This window comes from Rutilus rutilus, assembly GCF_951802725.1.
Source record: "Rutilus rutilus genome assembly, chromosome: 23".
Classification (NCBI taxonomy): domain Eukaryota; kingdom Metazoa; phylum Chordata; class Actinopteri; order Cypriniformes; family Leuciscidae; genus Rutilus; species Rutilus rutilus.
The window spans coordinates 14,900,113-14,916,695 of record NC_140233.1 but is presented as its reverse complement, the minus strand read 5'-3'; the positions used below and the strand labels follow the sequence as shown (position 1 = coordinate 14,916,695).

Sequence of the window (16,583 nt, the reverse complement as noted above, 5' to 3'; positions counted from 1 at the left end):
CTCAAAGGGCACATCAAATCAGCTATCATTTGTCACGTGGAAGACAGAACAAAGAAAAGCTTCATTTTTCTTTCTTCAGCACCAAAATCATATTTAAAAAGGAGGGTATGGGGGGGTTGAAAAGAGAAAAAATGTGTCTCTCTGTATGATTGGGTTTTGGAATGGAAGGACCCGGAGGCAACCGAATAAGCTCTGAACTAACTTTTAGAAATTAAGTTATTACAAAAAGACTATGGAAAATCTAATTACCAAAAGAAGAGTAGACAAAATGCAACAGCATCAAAAAATGTTGAAAGTTGTTTTCAGGTGAGAAGGTGATGATGTTGAAATGATGTTATTCTGTCATGTCCCGCAGATGGCGCTGTGGTTCAATGAGGGACACAGTCAGTCATCATCTGAAAACGACTTGCAAAAGGAAATACATGCGTTTATGGATGTTGCACAGGTATTGCAATTGTCTCGCTTGGCAAAATGTTGTCTCCAAATAATTCATCGTATTAGAAATACATAAGCGTATACATAATTCAAATAATATCGTTTAAATGTAACACTATAATTTAAATAGCCTACTATTAGTGGTTATAAATTAACAACGTTAATATTAATGTTCGGATCATTGAGACTAAATTAGTTCATTTGAACTGAGAAAGTTTTAGATTTAGCTTTAGATGCTATATTGATATAGGGCGCTTTTGTTTTTCTTTCTTCGGGCTGTTTTATTTGTCTCAAGCTCAACTGTAAGACCAGGGTTAGTAATGTAACTCATAGTTTGTTGGCGTGATGCACATGATTAGGATAACCATTACTCCCCTCATCTCTCTGTAAATTAAGGAAATGAAGTGCACGCGCTCGAGGCAACATTCTAAGCTATTTAAATCTTTAAATTTACATCTTCCTCCAGCGTCAAGTAATTGAACTAACTCCGGGCTTGTTCCTTTAATTGAACAAAAATATCTTGTCTTCCTGCTGCTCGTCTGATGTGGGAAACTAATTTAAGCCAAAGGCGAGAGAAAAAAAAATTCGGCTGTTAAGTCCAAATAGTTTGCAACATATTCCTGTATACAAACAGATTTGCTTTGCTGTGTTTTACACTCGAGAAATGTGGACTATTATGTCGAAGGTGATAACATTAGCTCTGTGCCAAAAGATTATTGAAGGTAGCCTAATTGGAAATATATATATTTTTAAAATTCAAATTTGTGACAAGAAGAGCTCTATCACGTTTCTCATTTGCAAAACTAACAACTGAACTGAAATAAATTATAGGCCTATTTTATTTGTAATTATTTATTTATGGAAATCTTAATTCATAATTTGTTCTCGTTTGCCTCCGTTAGTACTGTAAATTATTTGAATTCAAATAAGCGTTTTTAGGTCATGCTACTCCTTACGAAAATTAACCATGTTTTTTTTTTTTGGGCGGATGTATATAACCACAGTTTTGCTACAAATACCATGGTTAAACTATGGTTAGTGTAGTAAAACCACGGTTAATTTGTGGTTAGCATGGTTTAACTACAATAATGGTAGAGGCCTACAATAATTTATAGTAGTAAAACCATGGTTAAATTCCGTATGAGTTTTCAACATTTTATGTTTCACTTTCTTTGCTCCCAAAAAATATTTTAAGGCAAAGCTTTCTTAAACTTTGGCATGTTTTGTTTTCGTCGTAAACGTCTGACGTTATACTGACGTGACATCTTAACCGTTCGATATTTTTCAGACAATTTCTAAAACATTTAGTTTTAGTTTATTAATTAAGTATTGATTAAGTTGCCGTTTTCTTGAACGTTGTGGATTTTTTTTTTAACGTTTTTAATTGGCGTTCAGTTTGGTCACTGGTTGGCGCCAGATGTCAAGGTATAGGCTACAGCACATTTTCAAGAGAAGTAGAACACTATTACAAAAGGGCTAAAACTGTCAAATATCATTTTTGTAAAATCTTTTTCTTTCCAGCACAATGAGCCTGTCTTTCCACCTGAAAGCTGTATGCCATCGAGGCAGAGACATCTCTATCTAGCCGCGCGCAAAAATTGAAATGGCGCGTTTGGCTCGAGGCGGTTGTGTGTGGGCGCCTTTTGCAGAGGCACAATGCATATCGATATACGTCATTTAGTTTTCATGGCCAGCAGAATATTATTAGGACGCTGAGAGAAACATTTTAAAACCAAATTAAGAAGATACATTATTCTAAGCCCGCAAGAATAGCTGAAATAGAAACAGAAAGGAAAAAAAATATTAGTCATAAATTGTAATACTGTATGCTATTTAAATAGGTTCAAACAAAAGATTGTTTCTCTTTTGCTAGATGAAGCTAAAGACATGCACACAGGTAACCTAGTAAACCGTTATCCACGCGCATGCACATATCTTTGTTCAAGTAGACGAATAAATGACGATAAATGCGATTAAAACACATATATACGCAGACTTCCAAATGTGAATAGCAAGATCAAATGTTGTTCTTGTAACTCGCCCCAGCTCAGGCAGGGTTGAGCTAATTGTAGCCTAATCCTGCCCCGGGGCGTTTGGAGAGCCTTGAGCAAGAATTCTTGTTCAGCTGTCCTCTGTTATTCGGGCTGGAACGCTGTGCCTTCAACGCTCTCTCACGCTTCAACAATAAAGGAGCAAGAAAGAAAAAAAGCGAGGCTAAGACACGCCACGATCGATCTCATGTTTTAAAGAGGGCTGAAGATACATTTACAGCTATGTCTTCCAAGGTAAGGACGCAGCCTTGACTGACTCCCCTGTGTAAGCTTTTGTGGAAAGTGTCTATAGCAGAGACTGTGGTCTGTGTTTTAAACGAGTTTTTAAAGCCACAGCGACCTATATAGCGCCGCGTTAGATTTCGCTGGATTCAGAACGGAATTGTCACCGAAGAGCTCTTGGAGTGCCGAAAAAAATTATTACGAAAAGTTCTTTCTAAAGGACAAGCAACCTTCATCAGAGACCGTCTGCTAGAATCCTTCCTCAGATTGCGTCGGACATCCTAAAATGTTTGAAACGGTACGGTGGATTCTGTCAAATTCTCGAATGTTTCTCCAGTGCTTCTTTTGCATTCGTTTTCGGTGTCGTGCTTTTGCGGTTTTAGATCAGGGAGGGCTGATATGAGTGTACAATGAGAGGTCAGAGCACTACTGTATGCCCACTGCGTACAGGAAGTGCGGTACACAGAGTTGTAGGGCTATTTTACGCACTCCAGGGACCTGGCGCAGTTTTAACATCACAAACTATTAGTTCTGACTTTGAGGATAGGCTATCTCTTATCGTCGTTTGCTTCCGTCCTAGTACGTGTGTGTGTGTGTATATATATATATATGTGTGTGTGTGTGTGTATATATATATATATATATATATATATGGCCTACTGAGTACACAATTTAATGATAACTTGTAGTTTAGTAACTGAGTGAGATGCTGATTCAAACCGCTCTGACGGATTCACTGTTCATTTCAGTACAGAATTCGTCAGACTGATTCGTAGTTATGAGTCTTTTTGAGTGACTCATTAAAAGAACCGGCTCATAAGAGTCATTTGTTTGTTATGGGACTACACTGGCCCCGTTTGTTTTTCGGATATGTTTTTTATTGGAAATATGCTTTCTTGTCATTATGTCACGGTAGGCTACTCTGTGTTTTAATCTCATACAACTTAATTCAGAAGAATGTAATATAATGCCATATTATGTTTTTAGCCATGGATCTGTAGATTCACTAGATACAATGGCTGATTTTTTTAATATCGTGAAAAGTGGGGCAGTTCTCCTGACGGTGCTACCCAGGCCATAAATCCATAATATATATTTGGATAACTCCTCATATTAAGTAGTTTGTCTTTTAAAAACATTATAAACTATTTGAAAGTTAACTATCTAGGCTAGCTAAAACATGGACCCATTTCATAGTTTAATGTCTAATGGCTAGACATAGGATACATCGTCCTATATAGAAGTATATGAGACCCTGACGCTAAACCATGTGCACACATTGCTCCAGGCATTATGCCTCTGGAAATGGGACTTCAACCATCTGTTTTGGAGGAATTGTTTGTTACACCAAACAAAGGTCGATTCATGCCACAATAGCATTCATGCATCATGGTCCCTATGGTTTTAATGTAAAGAGCTGTAAGAGGAGACGACAATGAGACCTTCAGCACCGGCTGAATCTTTATTATAACGCAGCATCATTTCGATTTTTATGTTTGACCTTGTGGACATTTGAGTCTTATTTAGCCTCATTTTTATTTCAATTCAAAATGTTGATTGTTTTTGCTCTGAGAAACTTTTAAAGAACTGGAAAGCTGTTGGTGATGAGGTGTTTTGAGTCTCACACATTCGCCCAATATCTTTAATTAGGAGTTTACACTTTTTCCCTCTCTTTCCCCGGAGGTAGACACCTACAGTATTAGGATCCATCCCTCTCTCTCTCTCTCTCTCCTTCTCTCCCTCTCTCCCTTTCGTACTCGCTAATAAGCATCACTCCATTTCTCCCCTCCGGTTCTATGAAAAAAGGAGGGGGAAAAAAACGGCAGGCAAATTTTCTTAATTAGACTTGTGGTGCTAATTCTTAAGGTAAAAAACGCAATTTAAGGGAAGATGTAAAAGTGATCTCCCGCGTACTTGCAGGCCAGAATCGCACCTTAGATCTCGGAGATTGAAGGGGAGAAGGGAACCAGGAGCTGTTGGTTTGATACTGTGCTGTTTGTGCAGGAGGGAAGGAGCATGTCTCGGCTGTCTTTGACCCGGTCCCCAGTGTCTCCTCTGGCCTCTCAGGGAATCCCACTGCCGGCTCAGCTGACTAAAGCAAACGCTCCAGTCCACATTGACGTAGGCGGGCACATGTACACCAGCAGTCTGGCCACCCTCACCAAATACCCAGACTCCAGGTAAGACAACCTGTCGTGATTTGACGCTGACTTTATTGGAACGGATAAGGCTGATGTTGACTTAAAACTGTCATGTTTACAGAGCTCTTATGAGCATTTATGTTGTTATTCTGTGATCCAACTTCCTTTTTGCCTCCATATAAGTGCAAAATAGCGTTACACGTAATTTAGCAATGTATATAGAGATAAATCAAAGATGTGTTTAGTTGCTGTACTTTTAAATGACTTAAAGCTAATTTGTGTGTCAAAATTAGCTTAAAAGATATGATTTTACTACTGCCACTTGTAGAGTCATGCAATTCCTACATGCTGCATCCATCCCAACTGTAATCTACGGAGGTTTGCGGATAAAGGGACGCCACCTGTTAGAGATGTGTGTGTGCAAGATGGGAAGAGTGTGTGAGAGCTTTGCCACATCTGTTCAGGTTAACACAGAGCGTGGCTCGCTCTGATTTATTAATGGATATGGAGCGAGAGAGCAACGAGAAGGAGGGAGGAGAGGAAAATGGGGGGAGGGTGAAAAGCAGGCAGCATTTTAATTGCTTTTCGGAGAAAAAAAAAGAAAGAGTCTGAGATGAAAAACTAAGATTGCCTAAAGCTATATGGTGAAATTCTAACTGGGGGAACGGCAAGACCATATGAGAAAAGGACCACCCGAGGCACAAAAGGGGGAATTGGTTTTCTTATTAAGTGTTTTGCATCGGTTTCCAGAATGAGAGAGAGAGAGAGAAAGAAAGAACGAACGGAAGAATGAAATAGGATGAGAGAATGAAATAAGAACATTTTGCAAAGATAAAGTCGATTTATCCAAAGAACAGAAATAGCGTACAGCGTAATTTCCCATTGCTTGACCCCATTCCGGCAATTAAATCAGGTTAAAATAATCAACTTATATGTTCACCCTTTAACTTATTTCAAATGTAAATGTGAAGAAAAAGGAGCGTTTTTGTTAGAAAATGTCTTTTCTTTCATCATCACTCTTTATGTCGTGTAGTACCTGCGTAAAACTTTTTTAAGTTTCATTTTCTCCCCCCAGAATCAGTCGCCTGTTCAACGGCACAGAACCGATTGTTTTGGACAGTCTGAAGCAGCATTATTTTATCGACAGAGACGGAGAGATATTCCGCTACATCCTGAGCTACCTGAGAACCAGCAAACTGCTTCTTCCTGATGACTTCAGGGTAAGGAACACACACCGAATGTCTTCAGCAGGTCACTACTTTATTTTAAGGTGACGTAGTTATATTGTACTTACTCAAATAAGTACTGAGTATTAATTAAATACATGTACTTACTACAGAGTTACGGTTAGGATTAGTTACTTGTAATTATGCATAATTTACTGTAATTACTATAGTAAGTACATGTAGTAACGTGTAACCACGTCACCTTAAAATAAAGCGTTACCTTTCATTTAGTTCCTCTCTTAGCATCACGTGAATAGCCTTGAGGTGAAATGCAAAGGCCAGACAGAACCACAGAGAAATGATGGTTTCAATACATCATGGGTTTGGAATAATTCAACCTTATCTTAAGATTCATCATGCATTTCCGTTTTTTTTTTGCGGGGGGGGGGGGGGGGGGGGGGGCATACTCTTAAAAATAACATCCTTTAACAACAAACTTTAACATCCATGAAACCTTTCCATTGCACATAAGGTTCTTTATACAAGAAAAAATGGTTCTCCTATGGCATCGCTACGAAAGCCTGCTTTTGTAACGTTTATTTTTCATCCTACAAAGTTTCTCCAGGCTTCACTAAAAGACATCTCAAATTTGAGCAATTGGATTTTTGTTGTATGACATCGTTCCTCAGAAACACCTTGGCTGCGTACTCTCTTATTATTACATACTCTCTTGAGCTGGTACTTATTTTATATAAGTAATTACCTCTCGACCGCTAAAAAAGAACATCCTATATAGTATGAATATAATCCGGACGCACCACATTCGCCGTGTTGTCGTTGTCATGTGACCTACCAGCGTCAGTTACATCGCTTCACTGTCATTTGTAAATCCTCTCCCGTGGCATCATGGGATAGTAAAGTGTCCATCGAATGCACACTTCAGAATCTCGCCAGAAGTAGTAGATCATCCGGGTACTTTTTGCCCACTATTTTACGAGTACTGTGAATTCGGACATACTTCTTTTGTCACATACTGTTTTTCGGGAAAGGGAAGTAGGGAAGTATGCGATTTCGGATGCAGCCCTTTTAACATTTTTTGCTGCCAAAGATGGGAAACATTATTTTGGCAATTCCTTTGCATATTGAGACAATATGTCCGTATACTGTCAGTGCTGACTTGAAAATACCAAGTAGGCTACATTTATAGCAAAATAAAATAGAATACAGAGTACATTTATAGTAACAACAAAAAATACTAAGGACATTTATAACAAAATAAGATAAAATACTGAGTATATTTATAGCAACAACTCAAAATAGTGTGAAATACAATTTCTGACTTCAAACACACATAGCTGTAAGTCTTTTCTTCAGTGACGGCAGATAAGTCGGTGAAGTATTATTCCTGCCTCAGTCAAAAATCAGATGGGTAAAGGTATTTGTGTCAATGGGATTAATTAGGGTGAGACTAGTCATTCCCGCCTCAGGCTCCGTGGCTAGCTTTCCTCCACTGTGTTAGACCGTTTGATAACAACACATAAAATATGTAACTGCACTGAGAGGCACATCATTACATCCCATTATGCTTAACTTTTCACACTTCGCCCATCAAAACTCACCGTGCCCTGACCTGTGAGAGCGGGGAAACTCGATGACTACGTGACCTAGTCGCCGTTCAGCCATTGTTGGGTCTGTCTGTAAGGCCTAGAAACCTACAAACCTCTTTTTCATCCAAAAACCTATGAGAACCTTCCATAGCAGCACCTCCCGTGAGAGGTGATGGGATACGTTCGGTTTCCTCCCAGATGTCTGTTACATTTGCGTATTCGTAAGACTCGACGTATTGGCTTAATTGGCAACATTTTTGTTCTTCTAGAAGAGTTTGCTCTTGAAAACCATGTAGCGCATCCATCTTCATTTGTCTATATGGATATGGCCTGAAGACTAAATTCACTCTACTGTGGGCCGTTGCTTTTACATTCTCTTTCCCAAAAGTGAGTCACAGAAAGAGCCCTGTTAAAACATACCCAGCCTTCACTGCAGACCTGGGAAAGAAGCGGAGCTTGTTTTTCTTTGAATTAGCAAGAGCCCGAAGGCCTAAAGTCTCTGTATCCATGTTGTCAGCACCAGTATGGGCTAAAGAAAGGAACATAGGGAATAAAGAGGGAGAGAAAGAAGAGAGGGTGAGGGAGGGGTGTGGGTAAGAAAACAACTCCTTTTCTTGTGGTAATTGTAAAAGAGCGTTGTGTCTGAGATGGTGTGTGCTATTGTTGTGCGTGGCGTAGCCTGCAGTGGAATGAGTAGTCTTACAGGGTGGGGATGAAGAGCCAGCAGGGTCGAGATCACAGCTATCTCTCACGGCCACCAGGCACACAACCAGAGAATGCTATCAGCGTTTCAAGCAGAACTGCCTTTTAGCCCTCACGTTTGGGGTCTGAGAGACCCCAAGGCCCTTTAATATCTCCAAAAACATTAACATTGACTATCAGGTTAATGCGTCATGACTTTTCTCAATCTAATGAGAACTGACAAAATTGTAACTCGATAACATCCATCAAACATGCTGCATGATACATTTTACCTCAAAATCTCAAAATGTTTCAAATGATGTGAAATATACCTATAGACCCCAAAGTCTTTCTGAAAAGTGAATGCCATACGTTAATAAAACCATATAATATACTATTATTAAACAATGGCCTGTAAACAATATATTATAATGCTATTATTTAATACAATATGTATATATGAAGAGTTTGTATTCAGTAAATTCACTTAAATGACAATTAATAGGTCATTTTCATTGGCATTGAAATTACTGAACTTAAATATACGAGCTTGATAAAAATGATCATTCTAGAAGAAAATTTCAGATGGCACTTAGAGGCTTTTGCATCTGAACTATAATATTTATCAATTTTTCACCTTTAGAAACGTGGTCTACATCATCAGAACATGAGGGTTAATATTTAGATGCTTATATTTTGAATATTTAGAAGTTTTTCTCCAAATTATACCCGTAGTATTGGTAAATATAGAAAAATAGAGATAAGACAGACTTGAATTGCTGCATAAAATCAGTGTTTGTTACACAAGCGGTAACACCACTAACTTTGGTTTATTAGTCATTTTCCTCCCATGCATACCACCATGTTTATATTGGAAATACTTTCATTTCTGTAGTGTTTGTAATGGCTGGACTGAGGCGCGTTGCCATCTGGTTTAGTGGTGAATGAAAGGCGAGTGTAAGTGGGGTAAATGTGCTCGAGGGTGAAGGAGCCCTCAGGCAGAGGCAGCAATCTGTGCTGTCCGACCGGAGAATCTGTGAGTGAGGGGAGAGCCGGAGGGGCTTTCCCCCCCCACCCCCCTCGCCCTGGTCCCGGCTAGAGACGGGTCAGATGGGCAAAACTGCTCCATGTGTTGGTCTGGGTTCATGCTAAATGCTAAACGACATGTGCTTTGAAACACGCAGTACTCAATCATTATATGGGTTTGAATTTCAGAGTTTTTGTTTTTCCTTTTATGTAAGAAAAATTATATATTATTTCTATTAGTCCCGTCCGTCATGTCTTACCTAGTGGATTCACACCATCATACCAATTACTTATGTAAAATTTAAATCTGAAATGATATTTGATCGTGACAGAGTAGGACTTGAAAATAATTTGTAGTCCATTCATTTTTTGTTTGTTATTTTTTCACTTGGTGGTTTGTTAGCTTGTTCATTCATTTGGTTGATGGGTTGATTGTCCATTGGTTTGTGTATGCCAGTTTTTGTTTGTTCATTTGTTTGTTTGTTTATTTGCTGATTTGTTTGCCCACTTGTTTTGTTTGTTCATTTGCTGATTTGTTTGGCAGTTTTTGTTTGTTCATTTGCTGATTTGTTTGCCCACTTGTTTTGTTTGTTCATTTGCTGATTTGTTTGGCAGTTTTTGTTTGTTCATTTGCTGATTTGTTTGCCCACTTGTTTTGTTTGTTCATTTGTTTGTTTATTTGCTGATTTGTTTGCCCACCTGTTTTGTTTGTTTATTTGCTGATTTGTTTGCCCACTTGTTTTGTTTGTTTATTTGCTGATTTGTTTGCCCACTTGTTTTGTTTATTCATTTGTTTGTTTATTTGCTGATTTGTTTGCCCACTTGTTTTGTTTGTTCATTTGTTTGCTGATTTGTTTGCCCACTTGTTTTGTTTGTTTATTTGCTGATTTGTTTGCCCTTGTTTTGTTTATTCATTTGTTTGTTTATTTGCTGATTTGTTTGCCCACTTGTTTTGTTTGTTCATTTGTTTGTTTATTTGCTGATTTGTTTGCCCACTTGTTTTGTTTGTTCATTTGTTTGCTCAATGGGTGTTTTGTTTGTTCGCTTATTCATTAATGCGCTTGTCAGTGCATTTTTTGTCTGCTTAGTTGTTCATTCATTCAATGGTTGGTCTGTTTTCTGCTCATTCAATCTTTTGCTGGATGGGTTGTTTGTTCGCTCATCCTTCTGTCTATCTTTCTGTGCATACATTCACTTCCATGTGTTGTCCCTGCAGGAGATCCAGCTGCTGTACGAGGAGGCTCGGTTCTACCAGCTGACGCCCATGGTGAAAGAGCTGGAGCGCTGGAAACAGGACCGGGAGCAGCGGCGGACGGCTCAGCCCTGCGAGTGCCTGGTGGTGCGGGTGACCCCTGACCTGGGCGAGAGGATTGCCATCAGTGGGGACAAGGCCCTCATAGAAGAGATTTTCCCAGAGACCGGGGATGTCATGTGCAATTCAGTGAACGCCGGCTGGAACCAGGATCCAACCCATGTTATTCGCTTTCCACTGAATGGCTACTGCAGGCTCAATTCTGTACAGGTACAGCACCGTCATTAATAATACCATGTATTTGATGGTCATCAATTACTAATACACTACCGATCAGAAGTTTGGGTTAAGATTTTTGAAAAAAACAGTATTATAGTGAAATATTATTACAATTTAAATGAACTGCCTTCTAGTACATTATTTTAAAGTGTCATTTATAGGTGTGATGCAAAGCTGAATTTTCAGCATCATTACTCCAGTCTTCAGTGTCACATGATCCTTCAGAAATCATTATAATATGCTGATTTGCTGCTTAAGAAACATTTATCATTATTATCAGTGTTGAAGACAGCTGAGCTGCTTAATATATTTGTGGAAACCATGATACATTATTTGATGAATTGAAACTTCATAAGAATAGCATTTATTTGAAATAGAAATCTTTTGTAACATTACACGCATTGCGTCCTTGCTGAATAAAAGTATATATATATATATTTTTTTTTCATCTCTCTTACCCCAAACTTTTGAACGATAGAGTATACTTGGGTGAATCTCATGAAAACGAAAAAAAAATATTGCTTTACAATTATGAAAATAATGAAAATCACCCATAAGAATAATGGAAGTAGCGACAAAGTGTAAAAGTAAAATGTTAATGAAGATTTGGAGGAAAAATGTCAAAAAGCCCTAAAATAAAACCAATTATTACATTTAAATGAAATATAACGATTATAAAGGATTCGGTGACTTTGAAAAAGTTTTGTTGGATTGCTGGGATATTGGGCGCGCTGTGCTTGACTGCTTCCTGCCAACATGAAGAGATGTGAGAGGGTGTGAGATGTAGAAGGCAGGTGTGGCTCCACAGCTGCAAAGGTGCAGTTATGCCCCACCATTTGGCTGTTTAAAAGGTGCTAAAACAGACACACAGATACATCCACATACATGCGTCTGTGAATCCTGGAGGCGATGCTAATGTGGGGAATATGCAGTCATGAAACCGAGAGGAGAAGAGAGGGAAATGATATGCATAATTTATTTTTAACTCGTCCTTAAGACAAATCTCTCCGTTTGAAAAAGTGCTCCAACATTTCTGTGCCTGAAGCGTTTTAAACACACATGCTACATTTTTAATACTGTACTTTGGTTTCTTTGAACAACCTAAACTGGTTTACGCAACTTTTTTACACACGCCTAATTGACTTACTGTATTACTAATTAGTGTGTCTGATTATGTATTTTTTCTGCAAAAAAAAAAAAAGTCGCACTTAACCGACTAAATCGTGCGGGTGGATTTTTTTTAAAGCCCCGTTTTTGTCACATCTCGGGTGTTCACAAAAAACCCCCCTATGAAATATGAGTAGATCAGAGAGGAATGACAGAGGACGAGAGATATGGAAAAAGACAGAGTAAGAGAGAGAGTTTGTTGCCAAGAAATTGTAGCCTTTACTGTAAGAAAGTTAGTAAGTGATGCAACCATCAGCGCTGTGAGTGTAATGTCAAAATCATAAGCCTTCAGATATCAATGCGTGAATATTTGAGAGGCTTGTGACACTCTATACATGTTCATTCTGTCTTCACGAACAGCTCTAGATATGGATGTTTTTTATTAAAAGAACGGATTCAATTTAAATTAAGGGTATAGTTCACCTAGAATTCACCACACAATTTGTTTTGAAAATGTTTTTTGTCCATACAAAGTCAATGGGGTCCAAAACAAAAAATGTCGACGTTTATCCAAGTGTCAAAAAAACGCTTTTCAACTCATTCTTCAAAATATCTTCTATTCTAGTAAATTTTCGTGGCCAAAAGTTTTACAATCACACAAAAAGAACGAACTTCAAAGCCAAACGATTTGTGTATTAAAACTCGCTTCTGTAACACTGATGCAACCAAAACCTAACATGGACCTTAATGGCGATATATGTTCTTGAAAAGATGCTTCAAAAACGCAATCTTTCTTTGTGCACGGCAGGCCCTTGTGTCATCTGCTGATGTCTTTCATTCCTCATCTGCGCGTAAGTCATAAGAAGTGTTCATTTCCTCTACAAGTTTCTCCGCAGCCTCAACTTCCAAAGTGAGGATAAGGATGGACATTTTTTCTCAGGCCCTGTGCAGTTCAGCTGATTCCTTCGTCTTCATCATCTTTTTTTTTTTTTTTTTTGCGGAGGGACTTTTATCTGGCTCTGTAGCCCCGAGCCAGAACTTTCATTTTCATGTGAAGCACACTTGAAAGAAGTGCAGGAGTAAGTGAATACTCAAGGCTGCATGTATTGAATTTAAAAAAAATCTACAAGCACTCCAACAGATAAAACATTTGGTTGGCTTTTTTCGCGGTGGTGGGAATGACAGTGACAGCGGCCGCCCTGAGACGTCTCTCGGTGAGGGATCTCTGACAGTAGCTGAGATTGTGTGCATTGGGTTCGTAATGAAAGAGTCGGGCGGCTACAGTGTGGGCTGTCAGTGGGGGAGCCTATTCTCATTTGACTCGGCATCAAACCCCTGTAAACAGCCCAGGGGATGTCTGCTCGCTCCTTCTCATCCCGGGTGGATGGTCTGGAGAGAGAAACGTCTGAGGGTTAATGCAAGCGTGAAGTTGTTGATAGCGCTGTTACTGAGATTGCACATTTTAAATGCGTCTTGATGCAACTATGTGAAGTGCTGATAGAGTGGCATAAACAGGAGTTTACTTTGAAAAAAAGTCACACCGAGTTTTTCATATTCTCATTATAGAGAACTTGAACTCAAAATAACAGACACAAAATTCCCCTGGTTTCTCTTGGGTCCTAGAGAGACTGTTGCAGAAATGGTTCAAACTGGTGCCATCTTGATGCAGTTAGGTGAAGTACTTAAAAAGCAGCTTATTTTATGATAAACATCATCTCAAAATACTAAGACTTCCCTGGTTTCTCTAAGGTCCTGGACTGTTCCAAAAAGGGTTGGCATCTTGATGCAATTATGTTGAGTATTATAATCTGCTTACTCCAAAAACCCATAGTGAATTTCTCAAATTGAACAAAGACTACTAAAAATGTCCCTGGTTTCCGCTAGGTCCTGGAGAGACTGTTCCAGAAAGCTTTTTAACATGGCGTTTGTCTTGATGCAACTATAGAGCGCTGATAGAGTTGCATAAATGGAGTTTACTTTGAAAACTAACATTGTATGAAAAGCATCTTCTCAGAATACGGATAACTGTCCCTGGTTTCTTCTAGGTCCTGTAGAGACAAAAAGGTTTAATCTGGAGCATAAATGGCTAACTCCAAAAACCCATAGTGAGTGTCTCAAATTGAACAAACTGGTTTCTCCTGGATCGTAGAACGACTTTTAGCATGGTGTTTGTCTTTGATGCAAATATAAGTGCTGATTAACTAGCATAAATATTGTACGAAAATCATCGTTCAATCCCTGGTTTCTTCTAGATCCTGGTTAGGCTGTTGGTGTCTTGATTCATCCATATGAAGTACTGGGTATCTCATATTGTACTGAAATATCAGTATATTTAAATATGTCCCTGGTTTCTCCTAGGTCCTGGAGAGACTGTTCCAGAAAGGCTTCAGCATGGTGGCGTCATGCGGCGGGGGCGTGGACTCCTCCCAGTTCAGCGAGTACATCCTGAGTCGGGAGGACAGACGGTGTCAGACAAGCCACACGCCCATCCGGATAAAACAGGAGCCAATGGACTAGCCAGCTCTTGCACCAACCACGAACACCTCAGTCTGCTTAAAAAAAAAAAGAAAAAAAAGAAAAAGAAAAAAAACGCCAGCGGACAAATAGAAGGCTTTATTTGCAAGAAGAGTCTGCTTCGACTCTTCGGACTCTTCGGACTGAAATCTTAGTAAATGTTCGAGTAATTTCATCAACGACCCCTAAACTCCTCCAAAAGATGCTTTACAAACCCGAGCGAGCCACAGGATGGCTTTTCAGCTACTGACCTCGAGTTGAACTTTTTAACTCTTTATTTGGCTCGAGTCATGAAAAATGCACTCGTTGATCTATATTTCCACTGTACAAGAACCATGACATAACTTTGCGATTGTAAAGTCTGAGAAGAACTCTACAAGGAAGTTGCGTGTGCGCCGAACGCACCTTCCGGCTAGAAGACTTTCAAATGAAGCACCAGTCAGATCTCCAAGCTCCCGGGCCAAATTAACCACAAAATACATAAGTCTGTCCTCTGATCCATTTTTAATCTTGATATCTAATGTTCTCATTTTCCAGTCTCATCTATGTAAATCAGTTCTTTTATGACCTACAGGTTTATTGCTATTGTCTCGCTACATGAAGGATATGAGAGCAGTTCTCAGAAGTCATTTGGTTGTAAGTGCGGTCTGGAGTTGGCCGCGTAGACGCTTTGACTCGAGGCTAAAGCGGACGGTCTGGTAATGCATTCAGCGCTGGGCAGAGAGGCTTTTTGCTCTAGCACGTCTGAAGGGGAAACCTGGACTCGCTTGTCTGATGGCATTGCTAAGCCCTCGACTTTCTTTTGGGTGCCCGTTTTCTTCAAAACTAGCCCTGAACGTGCCATCTAGCAGCTTCGAAAAATTCATTATACGTCATGATTGCTTTGAGTAAACGGTTAAAAAGCAAATATCTGTTTGTAGATACAATCCCTTCGCGTCTAAAGCAACATCATCGTTTGATGAAGGCACCTTTTAAAAAATACGATTAGTCAGCACTTTCAGGGGGAGCTGCTCGGACCGCCAGAGAAGAGGGGGATAACTGTGCCCCTCAAGGGTCGGGTCAGACTTCTCTCCAGTCTCCAGGGGTTAAGGTCACTTTCCCACAATCCCTTTTGATCGCTCTCCCTTAGCAAAACAGTGCAATCAGAGCCACTTGGAGAGAGACTGAGGGAGAGTAAACTTGAAAGGTTAGCTTCACTAAGTCCTGTTAACTTCAGGGCTGGTAAACAAGACTGAATTGTATAATGTGTTGTAAAAAGGCACATTTAATAAGACAGCCTTTTAAGGCTCTCCGCCTCACCATTTCAAAAGGAAGGGTCACTGAAATTGTCACGGATATATTATGCTATTTGTTGTCTTAACTGGCCATTGTTTCTTTTATGCTGTGTTCAAATTTCTTCGATTTGTCGCACATTGTACATAAAGGCTCACGGACGCTTCGCAGGTCCCCCTGAATGCAGCTCACCATCTCGCCGCTGTGCAACTGGCATTTTTTTAATAAAAAAAAGAGAGATTTCTAAGAAAAAAATTAAAGACTATCTTGTCTCCAGTGCAACGAGGGTCAGAGAAGCTGCGTCGGACATTACAAAAATCTTAATTTAAATACTGCTCTAATGGATGTTGTGTCGAGATGTATATTGCAGTATGGTCCAAATGTATATTATTTAAATACAAATTTTTTGTAATGGATTATTATTGATATGAATCGTAGTGGTATGTCAGGCATGTGTTCATTTGAATTGTCATATTCTTTTTGTAATTGGTGTTGATAAATGAACTTTTAATAAATTGTTGGGATTCTTTCCCTATTTTAAACCACTGACAGCATGTATGTGAATGTGTTGGATGAACTTTTGATACAAATGACAGCGAGCATTTGAAGTGAATATCGTAAACAGGCCAAGACTAAACAGAATTAGCCACATATTTTCCTAGTGAAACATTATTTTGGTTCATTACTTGGATGGAGGCAGATCTGAATGCGAGCTTGCAGTCATCGTAGAGGGTTTCAGTGGACGAAATGATTGGAGAAGTCCTGCATACGTCACCAGAGAGAAGTCTGTCGTTTCACTGAAAGATAGAGTCATGGCATTTTGATTAAAA

General features: G+C 39.2%; 1 protein-coding gene across 2 annotated transcripts; it reads left to right on the top strand.

Annotated features, from left to right (window-relative positions):
* The first annotated feature begins 910 nt into the window (after window positions 1–910).
* kctd15a (potassium channel tetramerization domain containing 15a) lies at window positions 911–16,293 on the top strand. Of its 2 annotated transcripts, none has more exons than XM_084397561.1 (5): window positions 911–3,006; window positions 4,713–4,888; window positions 5,925–6,069; window positions 10,546–10,851; window positions 14,326–16,293. In XM_084397561.1, exons 1-5 carry the CDS (start codon window positions 2,995–2,997, stop codon window positions 14,482–14,484), a joined length of 798 nt encoding a protein of 265 aa, XP_084253687.1. In that variant the 5' UTR covers window positions 911–2,994; the 3' UTR covers window positions 14,485–16,293. The 2 variants fall into 2 exon arrangements, with proteins under 2 accessions (XP_084253687.1, XP_084253686.1); XM_084397560.1 differs by having other exon boundaries at window positions 914–2,720.
* The last annotated feature ends 290 nt before the right edge of the window (window positions 16,294–16,583 follow it).